Source organism: Rhipicephalus microplus, chromosome 9, assembly GCF_043290135.1.
Source record: "Rhipicephalus microplus isolate Deutch F79 chromosome 9, USDA_Rmic, whole genome shotgun sequence".
In the NCBI taxonomy this organism is placed as follows: domain Eukaryota; kingdom Metazoa; phylum Arthropoda; class Arachnida; order Ixodida; family Ixodidae; genus Rhipicephalus; species Rhipicephalus microplus.
In genome coordinates, this window is record NC_134708.1 from 62455760 (window position 1) to 62480371 (window position 24612).

Consider the following 24612-nt stretch of genomic DNA (forward strand, 5'->3'; position numbering starts at 1 on the left):
GTTAACAGTTTCATTGAAACGGCTGCAGTCACCATTTTATGACATAAAACTATCACTATTTGCTCCATATACATTTTACTGTAAAAGATCTAGAATTGATTGCAGAACAGTTACCTAAACCTTTTTAATGGCAGGAGATTTCAATGCGCACAACATACTATGGGGTAGTGTAAAGACAGACAGTAGAGGGCAGGTAATTGAAGATTTTATTCTTACTAACAATGTGTGTCTTTTAAACACTGGATCACCAACATACTGCTCTCCAGGCACAGGAATCATGAGTTGCTTTGATTTGGCATTGTGCTCTAGCTCACTGTTTGCTGATTTTACATGGTAAACAAGAAACAATTTTTACGGTAGTGACCATCTACCGTCGATTGTAAAACTAACATCACCACTTCCGACCATACGCTCTCGACCACGGCGTTGGAAGCTTCACAAAGCTAACTGGCCTTTATTTACACAGAGAGCTAATCTACAGGATGAGTTCTCTGAACACCTTACAGTAGGTGAAATAAATGACAAGTTCACCAATTGCATACTGTCTGCGGCAGATCAAGCTATTCCCCAGTCATCAGGACTTGTGGGAAGAAAACTAAAACCATGGTGGACCAGTAAGCGTGCAAAAGCTAGAAAACTACAAAATAAAGCATGGTGCAACTTCAGTAGGTACCCCACATGTGACAACCTCCTCGCATTCAAACAAGCTAAAGCAAAAGCACGATATATTCGTAGAGATGCAGAAAAATTGTCCTGGCAGAAGTACATATCTACAATCAATAGCACAACCACATCCAAGAAAATGTGGATCCAGGTTAAAAGATTCAGCGGCGACTACTCCTCGTACGCAATACCCATACTTACAGACCCAGGCACACAGACATCTCTAGAGGAGCAGGCTAACATTTTAGGCGAACACTTTTACACTATATCCAGTTTCGCTAATTACATACCATCCTTCCTGACATACAAACAGACAACCAAAAAACAAAAACTACCAGTAACCGGTGGCTTAGATGAGCCTTACAATGCTCCCTTGACACTCCAAGAGTTACGCACTGTGCTTTCGGCGGGAAAAGGACAGCAGTCGGGCCAGACAGAATTCATTACGCAATGCTCGCGCACTTGTGTCAAGCTGCCGTGCATGCATTATTCAAGTTCTTTAAGATGATTTGAAAACTGGCAAAATGCCCACAAAATGGAAAATAGCAACCATAGTGCCATTTTTAAAAACTGGAAAACCACCCACTTCACCGGGTAGCTATATGCCCATAGCACTTACGAGCTGTATGGCAAAATCATACGAAAGCATGATAAACATAAGACTAACGTACACCGTTTAAATGGACAACCTACTAGATGATCATCAGTGTGGGTATAAGAAAGGCCATTCAATGATCGATCATCTTGTTCGTCTCGAACACACAGTACGTGAGGCCTTCTTACATGGGCAACACTGCCTAGCCGTGTTTTTTGACCTGGAGAAGGCCTACGACACAATGTGGAGGTACGGTATACTGAGAGACCTGGCGAATCTCGGAATACCCGAAAGAATGCTTAATTTCCTCTCTGACTTTCTATCAAACCGAAACTTTCAGGTACGGTTGGGCTACACACTGTCGCTTGTTATTGTCCAAGAGAATGGTGTGCCGCAGGCTTGCAGGTTAAGCACTACACTCTTCGTAGTCAAAATGAATTCAGTTAATAAAGTAATACCACCCTCCATCATGCAGTCATTATACGTTGATGATCTGCAGATAGCATGCCGAGCCTCAAGCATATCCACATGTGAAAGGCAGCTGCAGCTAACCATCAACAAACTGACCAAATGGGCAGATCAAAATGGCTTTTGCTTTTCTACCCAGAAAACCGTTACCCTACTTTTCTCACAAAAGCGCGGCTTGTATCCGGACCCTGTCCTTAAAATCAACAACAATGTACTGCCACTCAAGTCAGAACACCAGTTCCTAGGCCTAGTCTTTGACAGAAAACTAAACTTCATTTCCCACATGAGTTGCACCAAAAAGAAAGCAGTTGCGCTCAACATTCTGAAAATACTATTGTGGAAACACTGGGATGCCGATCGAGTCCGCCTTTTGCGCATATACCGCTCGATCGTGTGCAGCATACTTGACTACGGCAGCGTTATTTACGGTTCAGCCAGAAAATCTTACCTCAAACGTCTTGACCCAATACATCATCATGGATTGCGCTTGGCGACTGGAGCGTATAGAACCTCATCTGTCCAGAGCTTATATGCTGAGAGCAACGAGCCGTGCCTGGAACAAATAAGAGCGCTACTTACTGTATCCTATGTTTTAGGAACCAGACTGAAACCAAGCCACATATGTCACACTATTCTCTCTCAGATCGGTACCAGAATACAATACAACAACAGACCGCACACGATAAGACCACTTCTCGTGCGCTTTGAAGAAATATGTATAGACTACAAAGTACCGAATCGGGCACTAAGCGTTGTCCGAATGCCGGAAAGACTGGCTCCATGGTTGGACTTTTCACACTACACTGACTTTGCCTTAACTCATCTAAGCTGGAAGGAAACTCTACGGGAACAAATTATCCAGAATTTCTTAGCCGTACAAGAAAACTATAACACACAATCTGAATACTACACTGATGGATCAAAAACACAAGAATATACAGGAAGTGCTGTCATATCAAAACACTCAGAAACATGTATAAGACTGCCACCATTCATATCTACCTTCACAGCAGAAGTATATGCTCTTTTGATTGCTCTCGGAGAAATTTTATCAAGAAATCACAAAAAAGCTGTCATATACACTGACTCACTTAGCGCATTAAAAGCCTTACATTTAAGGTCGGAAAACAAACCGTTTCTCGGGGACATTTTGCAGAAGCTAGAAAGAGCTGAGAAAAATGACAAGACAATCCGGCTTGTATGGGTGCCGAGCCATGTTGGTATCCCAGGAAACGAAAAGGCAGACAGGGTAGCAACAAGGGCAGGTCATGAAAGCATAGCAGAAATAATGGCACCATTTAGAGACTGTTTCAACAGTTTTCGGACAGCCTTTAGGGCAAAATGGCAAGAAGATTTGCAGGCTCAAGTGCATAACAAGCTTCAAATTATCAAGCCTATTCTACAAGAATGGAAGTCTTGCAACCACCAAAAGTGCTTCACCGAAGTAACACTATGCCGCCTGCGTATAGGTCATACTCACCTAACCCACAGCTTTTTTATTGCGCGGAGAATATCAACCAGAATGCGAACATTGCAAGGAACCTCTGACTATCAATCATATTTTAATAACATGCCCAGTCTTTGAAAAAAGTAGACACATTTATTTTAAACAGTTTTACAGAACACAGACACCTCTACACCCAATGTTAATACTATCAGAAAATGCACCCATCCCCATACAGGATGTTTTTAGGTTTCTAGACGCCACCGGTCTTCTAAACAAACTGTAAACATAAATCTGTTTTTCACCTCACATTTTAACCTTATTGTCATAATCACCCAGTGTCTGGCGCATCATAGCCATTGTTGCTTTTGTGCCATAAAACCCAACGTAACTAACTCACTTTTCACTCACATTTTCTTTCATAAGTTTTATGTATTCAAGTGTCACGTGATGCTCGCTATGTGCATCACCATATAGGTACTTGATATTCGTAATAAAAGTGCAATAATTAGCCTACTAGTCAGGTGCCAAGTTTGTTGTCATATATGAAGATAAATTTGGGCGATTATGTATCGCCTGTCTGAATGGTTCCCAGGAGGATGTGCTTCTAGGCGTGACCAGGCTCGGAGAGCGCTTTTAACTTTCTTAGCGAAACAGACTTGGCGTCACGATTCCATACATTTTTCATATGACTATTTTTCGTGTGTGTGTGTGTGTGTTTTCCTCTTTCTTTTTAACTTTCCTCTTCTCTATCCTTCTTTCTCCCCTTATTTCCTCTATGCCTCCCCTTCCCGAAGGAGCAGACATGCTTGGTGCCCCTATTGGTGGCAGTTGTCAGCCTGTTCCCTCCCTATTTCCTCTGTCTTTGTGGTTTCTATGTAATCATACTAAATAATAATAATAAATAATAATTATATCTTAGTCAAGCCTTTGTGTATTGACAGCAGGCTTCTAGAGTAGTATTGATGTGGAGAGCAATAAGAACTCGCTTAAGACTCGCGTGGATCAACACACTGCACTGCCACTGCTACAACGTCAGAATAGACTGAGGTTAGCTTGTATCTAAGTGACCGTTGCAGCAGCTCTAGATTGGTTTGTGCTGGTGAATTCTCATTTTATGCATAGATCACAACACGTGGTGTGCATGTCTGTTTGTATTTCTTTGTCTCTGCTGGTTCCTCATTCTTGGCATCATTTGAGAAACATCGGTCTCTCATGTCCGTACAAAGAGGGCTGCGTTTCTGCCAGCAGTTAACATATGTTAGCAAGTAGAAGACTTGTGAAATTTCAGCTTTATTTCCCACCGGGCGTGTGTCCCTTTGAGTGCCACTTGTGTCCTGCTGCATTCACTCAGACCATTTCAAAAGAGAGTGTCTCTGTCCCTGTGTCCACTGCAATGCATCTTTTTTTGTGCAAAGGGAGCTTGAAAACACATTTGTGCCTGCACAAGAAAAACCGCTTTTTCCTTGATATCCATATTTTGTGGGCCAATGAAGTCTTATAGTCTGCATGTGCTTGGAAAGATAAGCACATAAGTAGAAATGGGGGAAAGAAGGGAACTTTTGAAGGCTCGTTTCTTTTGTTTGACACAACCTTATCCAAAACCATTAGATAATGCCCGAAACGGCGACAAAAAATGTAGTAAAATGTTGAACGATGCAAGTTTCTGTTGCTCTGTAGGTTTTGTTACCACCTAAAATAAATTTAAAAAGATAATGTTTTAGATATGATTTTTCAAGATGCCTGCAACCATGATGAACGTGTTTCTGTGTTTTTTACTTGCTAAAAATGTTTGTAAAATGTACGTAAAGCAGGCTTCTTCACGATGTGATAAAATGTGAGGAGAAGCCAACCTGAACTCTACAATTGTGTATATGCGTGCTGGGATTATTTATAAGTTGCCAGTTCATAAAAAGGGCTCATAAGTCGTGACACTAACACGCACAAAAAAAGTTGTTCCTCATGTCATAACTAACTACTAGTGGCGCTGACCAACACTCCTAGTTTTTAAAAGCTAAGGATAAGGATGTTGTAGGTAGCCGGTGGATCTAGCCTTGCATAATTTGCAGGCAATTGCCCCGCCTGGTTTCCTCTTTGCTAATTCTACCTAATGTCCTCTGTTTTTTTTTTTTTGACTAAGCACGAGCAGGCTCTTAACATAAAAATGATGGATAGCACAACGTAAGCCTGCATAAGACAATGGCCTCTGTGCTATTCCACAGGCAGTATTGTGCTGGTACTCTAGCTCGCTGCACAATATTTAAAACATAATTGTCACTTATCGCCAGTCACATGCGAGATCTGTAGCATTCAAGAATTTCAAGAGAAGTCGCGACAGCTGTTTCCTGAAGACCGAGTGACCACGCGGAAACACACTCCTAGTTTTAAATGCACATATATACCTCATAATGTACATGGATGGTGAGAACACCGCTGAAGTAGCTCATGTGGTAGAGTACCGGACGGGTTATTAGTAGGTTGCAGGTTCCATCTCTGCCAGAAACAAGTTCTTTTCATTCACATTACTTTCGTCACATTTACATCATAATAAGTATTTTCTTGTCTGTACTAAATAATGTCGAGTGAAACAATGAAAGACGAGCCCTTGGAAATCTCCTTTTTTCGTTCATTGTTAATCTCAGAAGCTAGCAAGATGAACATTTGGGAAGCCTTTCTTCTCAGAAAAAAACTTTAGAAGCTTTGTCGAAAGCAATTAAGTTACAAATTTTCTATCTTTTAAGCACTATTTTTGACCCCAGCAGCTTGTTAATGTCGCATGTTGACATATAAGCATTGATTGGTCGATGTACAAGAAATATCAGCCGTGAATTACTTTGTCATGCAGACACACGTCTGTCCTGCCATGTCTCGCATGACTATTGGGTGCAAACATCCAGTTTCGCTTGATCTGTAATCTTTTCACTGGGCGAGCGAACATGACAGCATGTATAGCCGATAAGTTCGAAATGCAGATTGTTTTAACCCTTCATGCTGACATTGTTCACGTGCTTCGAAAAACAAGTAGGTAGCAAGGGTGAAGTAGCACCTGTACGAATGGTGGTGAAGGTGAGAAACTAACTATCCTGTTGTCTTGGAATTTGGAGTAATTTAGGGGCTTTTTAGGTCGAACTATGTACAGACATTGCAAAGCCCTCCTCCCACCCTTCTGCTCCTTAATTATTGAGCACACACATTTGGTATGAAAAAAAATGTTCAGGGCTGTTTACAAAAAAGTGAGGAGTACTGAGGTAATTTCACCATTTGAGATATTACATATAAGTTTTGTTAAATATGATAACACAGCTGCGACTTAGTGCCTTGAAAAGTTTTGTTTGTAAATGTGTTGCAGACAACCGAGATAGAAGGGCCAGAGTAAGGCTGTACATAGTTTACACGTGTGACGCACTGTTTGAATACTAAGAAGATGAAAATGACAGAAATATTGCGCACACATTCGTGACACGCTGTTTTGAACATGAAAATGTGTGTGAATTATTTCTGTCATTCTTGACTTTTTAGTATTCAAACAGTGTGCAACAAGTGTCCACTATGCTACAAACTATGCAGCAAAACCCTTATTTGCTGTGCGAAAAGGTTTTAGTATCTCCAGTAGCTGTACCATAGTGGTTTTAGTAAAACACGACAAGCACTTATATATCATCATCATCAGCCTGGCTACGTCCACAGCAGGACAAAGGCCTCTCTTATGTTCCGCCAGCTAACTCGGGCCTGCGCTTGCTGCTCCCAATTCATACCCGCAAACTTCTTAATCTCATCTGCCCACCTAACCTTCTGTCTCCCCCTAACCCACTTGCCTTCTCTGGGAATCCAATTAGTTACCCTTAATGACCAGCGATTGTCCTGTCTACGCGCTACATGTCCGGCCATGTCCATTATCTCTTCTTGATTTCATCTATTAAATCCTTAACCCCCGTTTGTTTCCAAATCCACTCTGCTCTCTTCTTGTCTCTTGAAGGTTACACCTAGCATTTTTCTTTCCAGTGCTTGCTGCATCGTCCTCAATTTAAGCTGAACCCTTTTTGTAAGTCTCCATGTTTCTGCTCTGTAGCTAAGTACCGGCAGGATACAGCTGTTATATACCTTCCTCTTGAGGGATAGTGGCAATTTACCTGTCATAATTTGAGAGTGCTTACCAAATGTCCTCCACTCCATTCTTATTCTTCTAGTTACTTCAATCTAGTGGTTCGACTCTGCGGTTTTTTCCTGCCCTAAGAAGACATAGTATTTTACAACTTCAAGTGGACTATTACCGATCTCAGAACGCTGCCCTTTTCCGAGGTTGTTGTACATTACTTTCGTTTTCAGCAGATTGATTTTAAAACCCACCTTTCTGCTGTTCTTGTCTAACTCCGCAATCATGTATTGCAATTCGTCCCCTGAGTTACTCAGCAATGCAATGTCATCGGGGAAGCGCAGGCTACTAAGGTACTCTCCATTAACTCTTATCCCTAACTGTTCCCATTTTAAGCCTCTGAAAACCTCCTGTAAGCACGCGGTAAATAGCATTGTGAATATTGTATCCCCCTTCCTTACACCCTTCTTGATTGGTATTCTGTTGCTTTCTTTATGAAGCACTATGGTAGCGGTTGGTCCCCTGTAGATTTCTTCCAGGATGTTTATATATGCTTCATCGACACCCTCATTCCACTGTGTCTGCACGACTGCTGATATTTCTACTGAATCAAATGCCTTCTCGTAATCTATGAAGGCTATGCGTAGTGGTTGATTATATTCTGAGCATTTCTCTATGACCTGATTGATAGTATGAATGTGGTCGATTGTTGAGTAGCCTGTTCGAAACCCTGCTTGTTTTTTTGGTTGATTGAATTGTAATGTTTTCTTTACTCTGTTAGCAATTACCTTTGTAAATAGCTTGCATGCTACGGAGAGCAAGCTGATGGGCCTTTAATTCTTCAAGTCCTTGTCATCGCCTTTCTTATGTATTAGGATGATTTTAGCATTCTTCCAAGACTCTACATAGTACTCTTCCGGTCAGGAGGCACCTCGTAAACAAGGTGGCTAGTTTTTCTAACACAATCTGTCCTCGATCTTTCAGCAGATTTGATGTTACCTGGTCCTCACTAGCAGCTTTACCTCTTTGCATGCTCTCCAAGGCTTTTCCGACTTCTTCTCTCTACACTGGTGGGTCGTCATCTTGGTTACTGCTAGTTATTTTAGTAATAAAGTCGTGGTTGTCCCGGCTATTATACAGATCCTTGTAAAACTTCTCCACTATTTTAATTATCCTATCCATATTGGTAGTTATTTTGCCTTCTTTGTCCCTTAGCGCATACAATATATATATATATATATACATGCGTTCTTCCACAATTTCATTTACATACTCCGGAAAAAGCTAAATCCCCAGCCTTCTTCGGATATATATAGATATATATTTGCATGGAAGGGATGATGAAACATTCATTGAAGCTTCTTTACAGGATGCGTTGTCCACCAGCTGACAACGTTCAATAAGAACGATTTTATGAAGGTTTTGTTGTCCCATCGGGTTCAGCTTGAATGAAGTTTGACTATTGCCACACACGCACGCACACAAACAGTGGCTGTATGTTTACTGTGTTGCAGATAATACAGATAATTTCTTAAAACTTTTATGACAGTGAGGTCGCTGTTGTCCTCGCAAATGAATTACGCCGAGGCGGAAAAACTTTGGCGCGCCTATAAGTCTACGTTCTATTGAGCTATAAACAAAAACGCTTTTATAACTTTGATTACTTGTTGTTATGTGGATTGAAAAGGTTTTAGAACGCCATATTTTGATACACCCACACCTTAACGATCTCGGAAAACGCACTTTATTCGAGAAGATAATCGCCAAAGTTCATGGCCCCAAACGAGGTGAAACCGAAACCAGCCGCAATGAGCACGCTGGAAGACACGCTGCACCGTAGTGTTTGCTGTATATTTAGGAAACTCTATGTATTTCACTTTCAAGCTGAGCGAGAAAGTAACGAGTCAGAACTTCGCACTAAACGCAAAGAGTAATTAGCGGCAACTCTCGCAAACGTACGGAATCCTCCGACGCTTACGAAAACGAGGCAAAACCTGGCAAATCAGTTCGAAGCAGTATTTTTTTTTATTAGCATGCTCTACTCTAAGCGCGGTGCACTCGTCAGAATGCGTGCTTAGTTCAGGCAGAATTACGTGAGCACACTTCGCGGAACGTTTAGTGCTCAAAACGAAAAAGATAAATTTTCAAAGAAATGACATTTAATTCATAGCAAGCAATTTTGCCGCATAACGTATACTACCAGTAGCTTGTCGAATACGCCCAATAAATAAAGAGGTCTATTGGTTTTTGAAAAAAAAAAAACTGCATCAGAAAATTGTGTGTGCTTCTAAGTTGAATTCGAAACCGAACCTAATTGTGCTGGGAACAGCCTGCCATGAGACGGCGCACAATCCGCGTTTTTTTTTTTTTCTTTTCATTTCTTGTTTCCAATTCCATGTGGTGGATGTAGTGGACGGACGCGCCACGTTCATGTTGTAGACTCGTCTGAATAGTTTTGTTCGCCGTTATTGTAGCGCCAACGTGGCTTTAACGTTGCGGAGATTCATACAGTTCGCCAAACATACTTGAAAACGGGGTCATCTGTGGTGTCAGTGACGAGTGGATTCTTGGTATCGATGGTACCAACGTGGAACGTCAAACGCACACAATGGACAGCAGAAGCACGACTAAATGTGTGTAGTGCTTTACCGTCAAGCAGCTGACATTCGCAGGTGATCGATGTACTGGCATCTCTATTATTATTTTTTGTCAAGATTCCAAACAAACTGATGCATGTTGCCTATTTCGGCAAACAGAATCTTGCCCTTATTGCTTTCTTTAACAAACTCAGCGGTTCTTTGGAGTGTGCTTGAATAGTTTCGTGTTTCGAGCCCCGAGAAATGTGGGCGGAAAATGTAGTATGTAATCGCACTGTAGGAAAGTATTTAATTGCAGCCCTAACTTTTGACTCTTGTAAACAGTGGAATATGTTTTGAATACCGAATGTACAGATAAGAAGGCACTAGGTCAAAATAACCAGGGGCACTTCTCGGAATGAGTCGCCGTGTGCCTTAGAGCTACATCCAGCATTTCTACTTTTGTTGGCTTTATTCTCGAGTTATAATTTTTGTGTGTATTCATGATCCCGGTTGAACGGCAGCGTGTGTCTCCTTGGTTATTTTTATGCGGACCGTTTTAACGTTGTGACTAGTATCCAAGTCCTGCATTGCCAGTGAACCCCATTGTTGGTCTTGCCTAGAATAATTATAACTCGATAGTCATAACGCTACGATATGCCGTATAATGCATTAAAAACTGTGGTAACATATGCAAGTAAAGCACGCGCCATTTGCATTCCTCGAACAGTTCAGTCAGTACGCGATTTAATAAATCAACGATTTTTTGTCAAGGCTGATGTTGCAGCAAAGTTTTTCGACGTTTTTTTTAATATATCAGTACTGGTACCTTCAACAGTGACTGTGCAATTTTAACGTGTGCGTTTGCTGGCTCAGAGTAAACAATGTTTAAGTGATCGCCTAATGCGAAAATTTTTTTTGCTATATTGTAGACTTGTTGCTTGCCTGCAAAGGTAATGCCACCTGTGCTACTCATATGAATACCTGAAACTGTTTTGACAATTCTTTACAAAAGCATTGTGGCATTTGTTCGAGTCGTACAGATCACTAACAGATTAGGTGCTCTGCACATTGGGTGGATTGTTATAATGCATTAAACGTGCATAGTACTACCGAACACGGCGTACCATTTTACACAGTTTTTTTCTGTGCAAGCTTTGGCGCACTTTTAAACTCCTCAGACTTAGCTCTCAGCACGTCACATGAGCAACTAGTCAGGTTTGACTTCTTTAGGGGTGTGGTGGCATGCAGAGATTGAAAATGTGGTGGAGCATGGCTTCCTTAGTTTTTGGTTACTTGGCTGGGGATCACAGAATACGTGGGTTAGCCCAGAGTGCTCATTCACGAAATGACTCTCTAGTTTCTAATCACAAATGACTACTTCTATATATAGACGCTTTTCTTACCTTTTTGTTCAAATAAGCGTCACAGATTTCAGCCAAGCCACTCAGGGTTAAGCACAAAGCTACATTTAACGCAAATAAGTTCTGTGGAGACCCGCTTGTGGCATCAAGCCACAAGGAAATTGATACGGATTTCACAGGAAAAAAAGCTTCTTAGTGGCTGAAAAATTCGTCCTGGTTCCAGGATCAAACCCGGGACCAACGCCTTACCGGGTCTGTTGCTCTACCAATTGAGCTATCCGGGAAGCTAGCAGTTGGCAGCGCAAGGAGGAATTCATCGGCAACTCAAAGCGCATGCGCACAAGTAATGCAAATGAGTTCTGCGATGACAGGCAAGGTGGCGAAAGGGTTAAGAAAGGGAGCACGAAGTGCTATGCAGCTTCATGAACCATGACATTCCCCATATTCACATTCTAGTTTTACGATGTAAAACTCTGGATATTATTCTAATATTAATTCTAGCTCTGTAGAGTGCAGCATGTGGGTACGGCTCTGGCACTACGTGGGAGGAAATACGATAGCGTAGCAGTACGTCAATGACTGTGAAAGGGTTAGAGGAGTCCTGCAACACCTTTCTGAGCCATGATGAAATAGCCTTATTATTAGCGCTTGCTGCTTCACGTGTCACATGTAGCAAGAATTTTTTAATCAGGCAAGCATGAAAGGGGTTACGACGATTTTTTGCTTGCTTCAAGTGTTTTCCCTCTCCTCTTGTACTACAAGTGTGTTGAAAAGTACACCAAGAAAAGGAATGGCACAGGGGCATCAAGATGTATCCCTCGATCAGCATGCATCTTGACCTTGAGCACTTTTTTTTTTTCTTTGAACATGTTGCTTACTTACTTTCAGAGCGATTGTGTGCTCGGGCACGTTGCAGAATCCAGCGGCGGCCCGGTAATCTGCCGCAGTGTTGGGTATGTAGAATCATTTCTAGAAAGAAGAGTGAGGGATTATTACCAAAGTTCTAGAATGAATCGTGAATGCCTGGCCACACTAGCGCTACAGTATTCGGCTGTCAGCAGCATTTTTTGACCGGGCTCAAAAAGTTTAGCAGTGCCCCTTTGAAATATATATATCTGCACCATTTTGGTACCTGCAATGCCTATATGTTGTTGAATTTACTTGAATGCTTACTTGAACTTTGTCTTCATTGCTAATGCAACTCTGGGTGAAGAACAGTGTACCTTGGACAGCCTCCTAGCTTATCATTTGGCATAATTATACTTCCTTGTTAATTATAACTTTGGAGTTGCCTTAGTGAAGACAGATATTCTCGTTTTGTGGTTCACAAGCAGCAAATGGCACTTCACAGACAAGTTGAGTCACCTAAATGCTGGCATGCTTTTATTTTAACAAATGCTTACTAGAACTAGGCATCTTTCCAAAATTTTGGTGGCCACATTCATAGGTCAGCAAACCCCCTTATGGATCAGCTTATTTAGACTGACCCATACTCTGAGCTGCGCCCTGCCGCGGTAGTCTAGTGGCTAAGGTACTCGGCTGCTGACCCGCAGGTCGCGGGTTCAAATCCCGGCTGCGGCGGCTGCATTTCCGATGGAGGCGGAAATGTTGTAGGTTGTGTGCTCAGATTTGAGTGCACGTTAAAGAACCCCAGTTGGTCGAAATTTCCGGAGCCCTCCACTACGGCGTCTCTCATAAACATATGGTGGTTTTGGGACGTTAAACCCCGCATATCAAACATCAATTAGACTCTGAGCTGCGAGTCCAAGTTTGAGTGAGTCTAGGTGAATGATACTTTGGCAAGCTTGAGTCCAAGTCAGCCCGGCTGAGGTAACATTTAGTGAGTCCGAGTGAGTTTACAAAATACAATTCTTGAGTGAGTTTTTGTGAGCTCCACATTTCAGTGCCGCCGTCTAGTGATATGTGCTCGGGTTAATCAGTAATATGTCTTATGTTGACTAGCATTTTGCATTGAACCCCAGATATTAATATTGTTAGTAATTTGAAAGAATATGAAAGCCAGTATTAACAATTCTGTCTTGGCAAATTATTGCCGTTCTTGCTGTTTTTATTCTCCTGTGTGTGCAGAGCACTTCAGGGACCTGGGATGCCATATGCTGTTGCTTGCTTTCGTATGCTTTCGTAGCTTGGCGTAATGCAGGTAAACCACAAATGGCATAGCCATCTGTACTATATCGAGTGCGCGCTCGTGATGAAGCTACCGTGGTAGTTGCCATTGTGCCTGAGGGTCTTCATTTGAGGCTAAATTTATAAACCAACCTTGTCCCTATTTCTTGTTGTCTTTCATAATATTGTGTTCGCCTCAGTGGTGGAGCAGTTGAGGTGCTTTGCTTATGCTCCGAAGGTCACAAGTTCACTGTAATGGTGCTTTCACAGGTTACATTGGATACCAATGTAACATATGAGAGCAAAACATTGGCTAACATTACCTCGGATACCATAACGTATTTGTTCCTTATAAGCACTGATCCTCTGTGAGTTGCTTCAATGTGCAACTCAACAAATTTCCATGTAATTTGTTCACCAATCATGAAAAGGGCCCTGCAGCAATAATCCAAGCAATTTTTCGTACAGCTTTATTGAAGGAATGCTTCGTATCAGAGCAGTTTATTGGACAAGTCGTTGTGCTTCCATCAACAACTAATAAAGGCGCGACAGAAAGCGGGCACGAAAAGAGGATTGTTGCACTTTTATTAGTTCATCAAAGAAGCTTATTATTACCTGTAGAATCTACTGCTTGTGCGAATTGAGGCTAGCCCGCCGCTTTTGTGCGGGCTTCGCCGCCTTTTCTGCTGTTTTCATGTCCCGACATGACTCCCCGCTTTTGTGCGAGTGAAGCTTGGTGCCAACGAATATTTGTGATAGGGCTGCATTGTTCTTGTACTAAGACGCTCAGCAGATGATGGGAAAGTTAAATTGATTGTACCTGCAAACCAGCTATGATGGAATGAAAGGCGGTTAACATTTCTCCAAGCTTCCAGCGCCGTAATGTTACTGAACTTCATTAATTTTATAGGGGAATGCAGGCTTTTATATATGCCAAATGTAAATTTCACGGCTTTAACTGAACGTTTTCTAGTTGCAAAACATCTTTTTGATAGCGCAGATCCCACACAATTGTTGCGTACTCCAATTTAGACCTCACACAGGCGTTGCAGGATATGCGTTTTATGCCACTGGGTTCTTTCCGAAGTTTTCTTTTAAGAAGCCACAGTTTCTGCAGACAGGCTGCACAAATATCGGATTGTTCATGACTGATAAATAGAGAAGGATGCAAAGAAATAAGTGATAAAACACTTTGGTTTGATCGAGAATTGAACCCAGGCGACCTGCACAGCAAGCAGGCGTTCTACCACAGAGCCGGGCTTGCAACTTCGTGGGGAAAAAAAACACTGTGTGAATGTAACGTAGTGGGAGGAGTCTTCTTCACGTGTGTAATGTTAGTTGGCAGACGCATGGGGTCGCTCTCAGGTTCAGAAAGTGAAAAAGATAGGGTGTTTACAAAGACCACATATTAAAAAGCATTCAGTCTTATTTAGGCATCAGCTGCAAAAGTATCAACATAAGGATAAACTGCGTTGGTTCGCACGTTGCCTTACAAATGTGTAGTGTGCACTTATCTGATTTGCGAAGTGAATAATTGTGGCGTATCGGGCACTCTGCTGTACTTGCAGTATGCATTCGAAGATAGTTTGAAACGGCCAATTTTGTGTGCACAGTTGTTCGTTTCCTTGCAGCATGGTTGAGGCATGCACCAAGAAGCAAAGCTAGGGTAACAGTTGAGGAGGAATTGAGCATGCGGCCTAATCACGTTACTGCGTTTTATTCTTGCAGGCGAAGCTCAAGCGTTTTTCTTTGTATTTGTTGTTCGATCTTGGGTTTTACATTTAGTGAAATCGCAAGCGAGTGCATGGGTTGCCTCTCGCAGCAGCTGTTGTAACTATTAAGCTCGTAATACTCAAGTCATGCAATGGTCGAGGGATTCGGGCTTACGGCATTTTTGTTGAGAGAAGAGCGAGTGATTGCTAGAAGCCCTCCAGGTGTAATTGTAAATTCCAGGTCACATGCTGCGCTCTAATGTCTGGTTGACATGCTTTTAGAAGCCTCAACTGTCGATCGACAGATGATAAGGCCAAGTAAACTATATGACATGATTTGTAGTAATTGTGGTATAAATGTAGAGAAAGTAAAGTGGGCTTAAAGATTACTTGCCAGCAGAAAGCAGACCTTCAACTATCAGATTTAGTGTCATAAGTCCTACGAATTGAGCTAGAGTACAGCCATCACCCCGCACTCGTCATTGCGCATATCTGTGCATTTAACCTGGGGAGTGTTAGCACCAATTGCAGCCATAATGGTGAGTGTGGTACACACTTTTTCTGCTTCCTAGTGCTTTATAGCATATGATCTTTTTTATGAGCTGGCAGCTGACCAATAATTCTGAAGGCATGCTACCTGAAGGCATCAAATCTGCCAAAACGAGACCCTCGCTTTGAATTGAAGAAATGAGGTAAATTTTAAGGGATTGTTTTTTGTTAGATACAATGTGAATATGAACAGACAATAATTGCCTATTCTCATTAATACTGGGTAAAAAAAACAAGTCTCTAAAATTCTCATTCTTTTGTTCATTCACAGTAAAAAAAGGCATTTAAGTTCTAATACATAACTTTTGTAAGCTATTCAAAATGATTGAATAAATAATTTTCGGAGAAATAAAAGAATTTTTTGCATAGTACAATTTGAAACCCCAGACAATGTTTTTTGACTTTCCTTCTTTATACATAGTGTGCACGTGCGCCACGCAATGCCCGTTCGTCACTTCCGAAATGGTTTCGGTGCCTGGTCAATGGTGACAGAAATTGGCTCATTTTTAATTTTTAACCAAGAGATTATCGTCGTAAGGTCTTCGTCACTGACCCCAAGCCACCGACATGCCCGGGCACCTGCCGACTTTGTCGCCTACCGCTACCATGTTGTCTCCTCAAGCTTGCACCTATTTAGTTTTGCCTCACGATGCAAGTTTGAGGGCTGCTAGTGAGGCAAATTTATTTAGTAGTTCCTGAAGAGAGAGCAGAGCTTCGGTGTGTTTCTTCGCCGAAAGTTATTTATTACTCAAAGTTGAGAACGCACTTTGCGATTTTCCGAAAAGTACCGGCGTGTTTGGCGGACGCGGATTAACAAAAAACTACTTGAAGAAACTCGGTGATATTTGCGTCTTCAGGTGTAACTTCATTCCTGGTAAGTGCCATAGCCGAGCACTTACTTGCAAACAGAGATAGCTTACCAAGATACTGTACATACAAACTTGTCCGCGACCACTGCGTGCACAATCAGCGTGTCAGGGAGACGGTCAAAATCGTGATGGTGATCACGGATATTCAGGTATTGCATTGAAGCAAACTGTGAAAAATGATGCGAAACAATATTTGTTCATATTGAAGTATAGCCAATCGGTTCGAGTAGGGGGGTCAGGATTTTCGAAAATTAGTCAATTAATTCCCTAACACGGTCTCCATCATTTTCAGGGTCTCCACTGTACATTAGCGTACAAAAAAAAAAGGTTAAATACCAGGTGAAAAAGGTGTCAAAACATACGCGAAAAAAAAAAGTGATGACTGGCATTACCGTGGCATGCACCACGCGAAGTTTCTATCTGTCTCGCATAATGTTTTCCTTGGCTGTTTCCACAAATTTCAATCAAAGAGGCTCAACATCAGCACTTTTTAAAATACCTGGGGGTGGGGGGGGAAGGTATGCTGCTACTTTGGTGGCGTGGGCCGCAGCAATATTTTATTATTAATATTATATCTCTTGTAAGCTTGCCTAGCTTTGCAGGACTCATTTTTGATAAGAGCTGCTGCGCTTCGCTCATCCGCTATTAAAAGTGTGGCTCGAGAGACTTTGGGCTTTCACTTGTTCTTGGGCCACGCAATTTGTGGTGTTTGTAGTAAAAGCGCGATAATGGGCCCTCATAGGTCGTGGCGGGCAGCCGGTGTATGCGGGGGCTGGTATACGTGTCGCACATCTTGATTTTATGATCTTGTATCGAGTGAACAAACGAGGCCTTCCTGATCCGATGAGCTCGTTAAAATACAACAACAAAAAAGCCACAATGCTTCCTTTCAACATTGTACACAGCAACAGATAACTAGCCTCCCACAAAACGCGCTGCAGCACGTGAACTGCCATACGTACCCAGGCATGGTGGGAGAGGGCGACAACGGCATAAGTGACATCACATGAACACTATGTATTCTTAAAGTCACAGCTCATGCTGATTTCACTCAAGACTTCATGTGTATCCAAGTCTCGAATGAAACTGAACCTGCAATAGCGTCAGTGCCAACAGTTTGCAGTCATCTGACAAAGAATAAGCTACATGACCTTTTTTTTGTTTCTTCACGTGGATGCACTACAATCAATTTTTTTAACACATTGAAGAGAACCGTTTTAGGCTGAAGTCGGGCAACATCATTCTGATAGGTTAGAGATTTGCGTGCTTCGCCGGAATAGCTGCGAAGGATTCTTTAAAGAGTGGGCCACTATTGAAGCTGTGATAGTTTAAAAAATCAAATTACTATTGATCACCTTTGAATATAATCACAAACCATCATAATTGCTTACTTTTGGTTCATAATAATTATACAGGGGATATCAAGTTTTAAAGGAAAGTCTTGCACCCTTCACATGTTTAGGAATATGTAGGTGGCAAATTTTCATTCCGATTGGGCTACCAGAAGGACTAAAAATATTATGTCCAAGTTAAAGAAGTTGACCTAACATGGACCTCAAGAAAAACGCATTTTAAAGGTGTAAGTGGAAAGTCATCTATGTGGAAAAGGTATGTTTTTAATGTGATTTGTTCCATCATAAGAGCTTGTCAATTATGGTTATTTTGAGCATGTGTTTTCAGTGAACTCCTTATGCAAAAACGAACTGGCAAGCACACAGGTGACAATATTAAGGGGGCTCTAGACAACGAGCTCTTTTTTGTTTCAGTAGTCACCTTGTACTATTTGAAAGTGACTTTACCCTCCTTCTATTTTAGTGATAATCACCAGTTTTTTTTTTTTTTTTTGTCGTGAAAGTAGAGAAACGAAACTTTTAAAAGAAAGTTATTCAAAATGAAAAATAAGTAATTTTGAAATTAAAAAAAAAAACTTGCATTTTAGGTCTCGGGGCGGGGCATTTCTTCTTAAGCTGGTGTGGGCATTGTTTAGTTCGACAATGAAAGAGTTTCAATTATTTAAAGATTCCAAGCGGGCCTTCTAAATGTTCCCTCAATGTGTAGCCGTTGTATGTGTTCAGGATAACCAGTTATGCAAGCCGATAATGTGTAATGTGTACATGTGTGTCGTCATGTAGGGTGCTGAAACATTGTAGTGAATAATTTACTTCTGATATTCCACTATATCTTCATGCTTTCACTCAAATTATTTAAAATTATTGTCAAATACATGAAGTATGCTAATGTGTACAAAGCAACAATTCATTGTTTTATGCATAAAAATGTGCATTTGCTTTTCACCACATAAAATGGCAATGCTACTCTAGCCATTAAAAGGAAGTAATACTATCAAGCAGTAGTACTATTTCACATGCTTAATAAGTAGCAATATCAAATGAAGCTTTTGCTGCTTGGCATTGTACATATAATTTTATTAACTAACTCCAATAATTTGTTGAAAGCTTTACAGTCTGTTGTAACAAGCAGATGTCTTATTTGTTACCGTTTAACTATAGTGTCTATATCATTCAAGTCGGATGTCTACGTAGTGGCAGCAGGCAGCTGCATTGACTAAGTGTAGTACTTATGCACTGAAAGATGGCAGCTTGGGTGACACATGTTTTCGATTGTTGCACTGCTAGCACTTCAGCAACATGTTTTTATCGGCAAATGTTGCCCAGAATGTTGCTTACGTACGCAGCAACACTTCTTGATTGCTTGGTACTCTAGTCCTGTTTCATGCAGCATGTGGCGTATGGTTTGCATTACCATTCTGTTTTCCTCGTTTCTTTGCAGGTTCTTTGCATTTGGCGTCCCGTGTGCAGCGCCATTTGCTCATGTCCGTACAAGGTGGACTGCATTCCTGCTGGCAGTGCACCGACATGATCAAGGACAGGAGAAACGTGAAAAGACACCTTTGTATTCACCTAAGCAATCATTTCTTCCAGTACTGCATGGGCTCAACCATATCTACTCGGAGCAACAATCTCAGTGTGTTCATATTCGCACAAGATCGCTCCACCTATTTTGTGTTCACTGAACTTATGTGAGCCAAAAACAGCTGAAATATATTTACCCACTTGTGATCAGCCAGAACCGTGATGTCAAAATTACCTCATTGAATTCAAAAAATTTTTTTCAAGTTTCATGGTAGCTTCGTCCAATCGAATTTTGTTCCATATATTTCATGGGTTGAGTTTTTATGGAATATTTTTTGTCTGGGCTGCATTTTAAGCAGGGGTTCAACAGCTGCACCAATTGGGCCAATCGCACCAATTTGATACCATTCCCCATTCTTGCACCAAGCTCCGCAAAAACCATGAAATTTGCTGAAATCGCGCCACCCGCTAAAATGCCCGACCAGCCTCAAAATTATCTCAGGCCTGCTAATTTCAGCGAGAAATCAAACTAAGCGTGCAGACCTCAACCTTAAACCACGTTGTAATTTAGATACTCATTAAATGAGGACACTCGCAAGCTGGATTGACCAGTTAAAAAATAAGATGAAGTAACAACAACGCACGCCCATCGGTCCCGTGTGCAGGTATCTGCTGTGGTCCGCTGACCACAGCAGATACCTATAGGCGTGACGACTGAACTTCTGAGAAAAAAAAAATGCATTGCTGTAGCCACCAGCGCTACATGGAAAATATGAATTTCCTAGTTGGCAAACGCGGTTATGGCATGTTAGGAACGTATGTCACATTTTTCGCATGCGAACGAGGTCGACAAACTGCAAACATCGTTGTTGCACTGTGTTGGTTTCCATAGCAGTGGCACTTCACACAATTTTCTGGCTTGAAGTTGCATCGTTGCGGCGATAGATACCCAGCGCCAGGCCAACAGGCGCGCCTCGTTGTTACTTTATCTCCTTGAATGCACCTTGCAAGCGAACCGAGAAGTTGTCTCTGTCATGGAAGAAAAAAAACAATCGGGTGAGTAAGGGGGGTTAGCACTTCGACATATGCTTGGCCTTGTTCTAACCAGCACAGGTTGGTTTATAAGGCAACTCGGCTGCAGTACACCAGTGCCCCGCTGAAAAGTGTACATGATTTGGAAGTGGCTGTTGGCGCTAGTCATGGGACACAGCACATTTTATTCAATACCGATGTGTGTATGTGCCGCATAATTGAGTACTAGTATGATTGCTGACGTATAAAAAAGTCACTGGCAATCATTTGGAGCAGCCAATGACATATTGTGTGTCAGTTTTTTTCTTTTCTTTTTTTTTGCCACCCTTACTCCTTGGTTTTACAAATCTCCCGAATTTTAAGGTCGCCAGCTTGGCAGAGCCACAATTGCATTCGCAGAGTCTGTCAAAGGATTCAGCAGTTGTGGCACATATTAGCGTGAACTTCATCATTGTTTGTTCAGTGAGGTAATTCAGAATACTACTTTAATTGAAATAGCAGTTCTCATGTTCGCTCTGCAGCACTATTTAGATGGGTTGAATGTGTTGTACATATATTTTGTTTCTAAATGTTAGCATTCTTTTTTACAGTGCTCCAAATTCGATCTTTCATTATAAAAATTTCGTTTTTTTCCCGTAACCTGCTTCAAATTTCGATTTTACTCTTCCGAAATTAATATTTTGCTGCTCCAAACATTGCACCAAATTTTGTTTTCGCTGTTGTACCCCTGTTATAGATAATTCTGTCGCAAAAAGGAATGCAGAAAGCGCTTACAGAGCATACATTCATCTAATGCTGACTATTGCATATGCAAAATGCTATCCTGTTAATAAGACAACCGTAATTTCTTCTGACAATCATAGCTAACCGCAGTGTTCTCTCTCCCACCTCTGAATATGACTATTGGTTTTCATTGTTAAAGCTTTGTACGTGAAGGGTTCACATCTGATTCACTTTTAATTTATCACTTGAATCACCTATGCATCTTTTTGTTTTGAATTCACCTTTGTGCTGATTTAGTTCACTTTGTGCTATAAATATTATTTGTTGTATTCTTACTTTTCATTTTTTCTTCAAGTGCCTTAGGAATGGAGTTTGCTATACTGTGGGGCCTAGAAAGAAATGCGTTATTGTGAATACAGCTCGGATTTGCCCATTTCTTGCATTGAAAACAGTCAATTGCTCGAATCTTACGGAGAAAAAATTAGTTTGTCACTTGAGAGCCTTCAAAATTTTGCAGAATGTCGTAATAGTTGCAGTGGTGTTGGGGACGTATGTGGATACACACAAACTCGCCCAGCCATCAGATTTAGTGCAATACATTGCTACTTCCAATCGTGCCCCCACAATCGAGAAGGGTCGATAGCCTCCCGTGCGAACGGGAGATTTTACATGAGTGCGTTCCTCAAACAGTCGTGCATGTTGACGTCTTCGGGCCTGGCTCCTTGACCAAGTCCTGTCTCTGTCTAGTGCACCTTTCTCAGGATGTCTCATGTGAAGATGTGGCTTGGATGATGTGGCAGGTGCATTTAAACACAGTATAGCAATGGTTGGGAAAAGAAACGTTACGGAAAGCCATGGGTAATTTAAACGTGAATGCACATGAAGGGGTTATAATGTCTCAGAGGGTCATGCATATAATCTCGGAGGCTATCATGTGCTGCTGATGGTCAACTTACGGTGCGGCACACATGCCTGCTCTTGGGTTGTCACATGAGCGCGTGATTGCCCAATTTTCCGTGACAGCATTGCTAGCGTGCGTTTCTATCAAACATCGTGGGTTTCGGGATGTGAAACCGCAGATATTAGTTCATGTGTTGCATGTCACTTCACATTTGTCAACTTCATTCATCCTACTGCATGTTATACAGATTGCACTTCTCTAGCATTCATTCATCATCATTAGTGTAGTTTTGTGCAGAGTGGCTCAAAGTACTTCTTTTTTGTTATCCTTAGAAAAGGAGTATTCATTTTCGCACAATTTACCTAGAAATATCTTAGAAGAATGCCATCCATGTCTAAAATTGGTTGTTATGCTGGCAGAAATTTTAAACCTCACTCCTGCGTCTGTGTTACAATATTAAAGTTATCTTTTGAATAGGCTTTTCTTATTTGTTTTCTGCAGCATACTTTGACTCAGTTTTCGTTTAATTTATGTTAGTTAGCTTAGGAATTACAGGTTTTCAGTCGAAGAGCTCCAGTTCATGAAAATTATAACCTTCTCCCTCCCCTTTTTGCACCATTCTACAGTACAGTACACTGTTAAAGAGAACAGTTTAATGAGCACCTTTAATATTGTGACCACCTAATTCCAAGCAGATGTGGAAACATTTTTCGTGCACAGCACTGGTCAGTCACAAAGAAGTCTACTATGGCTGAAAGTTGTGTTGTCAAAATCATAGTGATTCTGTAATCCTTCAGCACATTTATGGCTCTCATAAATAGTGATGCATGTCACTTCTCTAGCTTTTAATAGCAAATGCTGAGTTCACGAGTCACTATGAATTTTGGAGCATTCACCCGGATATACCAAAAGGGAGGATGCAAACTTACTCAATGTTCTGGGAGTTCTGACAAATGGTGTAAGTTGATTCCATGGGAATCTCTCAGCGAGTTGCTGCACATGTGGCGCTTAGAGCCAAACCTGATGATGATGATAGACTTCGCCGTGTATTCTGAGCCCGCTGAACGATGGCACTCATAGTTCACTGTGTCATTCAGTCTCAAAAATAGCAGTTCATATGTTGGACCGTGTATAAAGCTTAGGTATCAGTGGATCATCTACAACCCTGCAGGTGTTGGTCATCACTCCTATAAGTTCTTTTAGCAATATGTGTGCTGATGGATTCTTTCAGCATGAAAAGCTCATTAACATAACTGGTAATCACTCTCTGAATCCTTTGCAACCCTGCTGGTCCTGTTGCGTGATCTTGTGCATGACCGAAAAATGGATATACATGCAATAAAAAATTCGGCAGATCCCATGGCAGATCACGCAAAAGCTAAAGGCCCAAGAGCAGACTCTTGTGGCACACCCGATCTTAAATTAATAACAGCAGAGTTGGTTCACTTTAAGAAACGAACTGAAAGCGAGGTGACAAAAAGCTAAATGGACACTTAACGAATTGAGCATTGTTTAATATGACGTGTTTAGCAAGGAGTCTAGAATGTAAAACTGTGTCAAAGAACGAATATAGCATCAACATGGTCGCCATGATCAAGGCTAAGCAAAATATCGTGTGTGAATTAAACTAATTGTGTTGTTGTGCTGAAACCACGTCCAAAACCATGTTGTCTGTGAGATAGTAATCTGTTTGATTCCAAGAAGAGTGTAATATGTTTGAGTGATATATAGTAACATTTTACATGATTAAGAAGTAAATGATATTGGTCTATAATTTAATAGAGACTCCTTATCGCCAGATTTAAAGAGACGGAGCCATTTTCCATGAAGAGAGAACAGTGCTAGAAAATAAGGATTTATTCAATATGATTAGTAAATATTTGGATGACCATAGAGAGTAGCGAACTAAGAATGCATTGTGCTTCTCGTCCGGGCCGATGCATTTCTTTACTTCCAGTTTTCAGATAAAGCTAAGAATACGTTAATTTGTTATTTCAATATCACTGATTTGTTCAGAATGAGGAATACCTCACGAAGAATGGTGTTGTTGTTAGAAACAAATGCAGACTGGAAATAGGTATTGAAAGCATTAAATATAGCTGGTGGGTCAGTTATGACGTCATTATCTAATTCGAAAGGAGGAGGTGACGCAGCATCGAAGTTTGCGTGGATTAGTCTTCAACAGAGAATGTAACAAACGCAACGATGATGTAATTCGTTTCGTGGATTAGTCTTCAACAGATAATGTAACAAAACGCGACAAAATAAATCTTTCACTGTTTTCATCATTGAGTTGTGTTGATACTTATCACTCTTAAACATGTTTAGGGCAATGGGATAATTAGATCTTCGGGAGCACCTAAGTCGACAGAGATTAGGAGATAAATGCAAGAGGTCACGAGTAATTCAAGTAATCCAAGGAAGATCAGCATTGTTTTTCTTTGTCCTAGTTGGCAAAAATCAATAGATACACGCCTCAAGACCTTCAAAGTAATTAACAAGACAAGATATATGTCCTGACTGTCAGAAAGCACAGAACATGTATCAAACTAAGGAGCTAAAATAGCAGTTGTGAAAGTGTTTTCAGCACGAGTGAAATCGGGGAAGCTGGTGAATGTATAAG

At 41.2% G+C, this 24612-nt stretch overlaps 1 protein-coding gene across 1 annotated transcript in view; it reads left to right on the forward strand.

The window, feature by feature from the left end:
- Positions 1-9681: 9681 nt before the first annotated feature.
- LOC119163286 (uncharacterized) overlaps positions 9682-24612 on the forward strand; it is a 78516-nt gene continuing 63585 nt past the window's right edge. Inside the window, exon 1 of the mRNA XM_075873726.1 lies at positions 9682-9935. Within this exon, the coding sequence (XP_075729841.1) occupies positions 9895-9935 (41 nt within the window). The 5' untranslated portion in view covers positions 9682-9894. The remainder of the gene's footprint in view (positions 9936-24612) is intronic.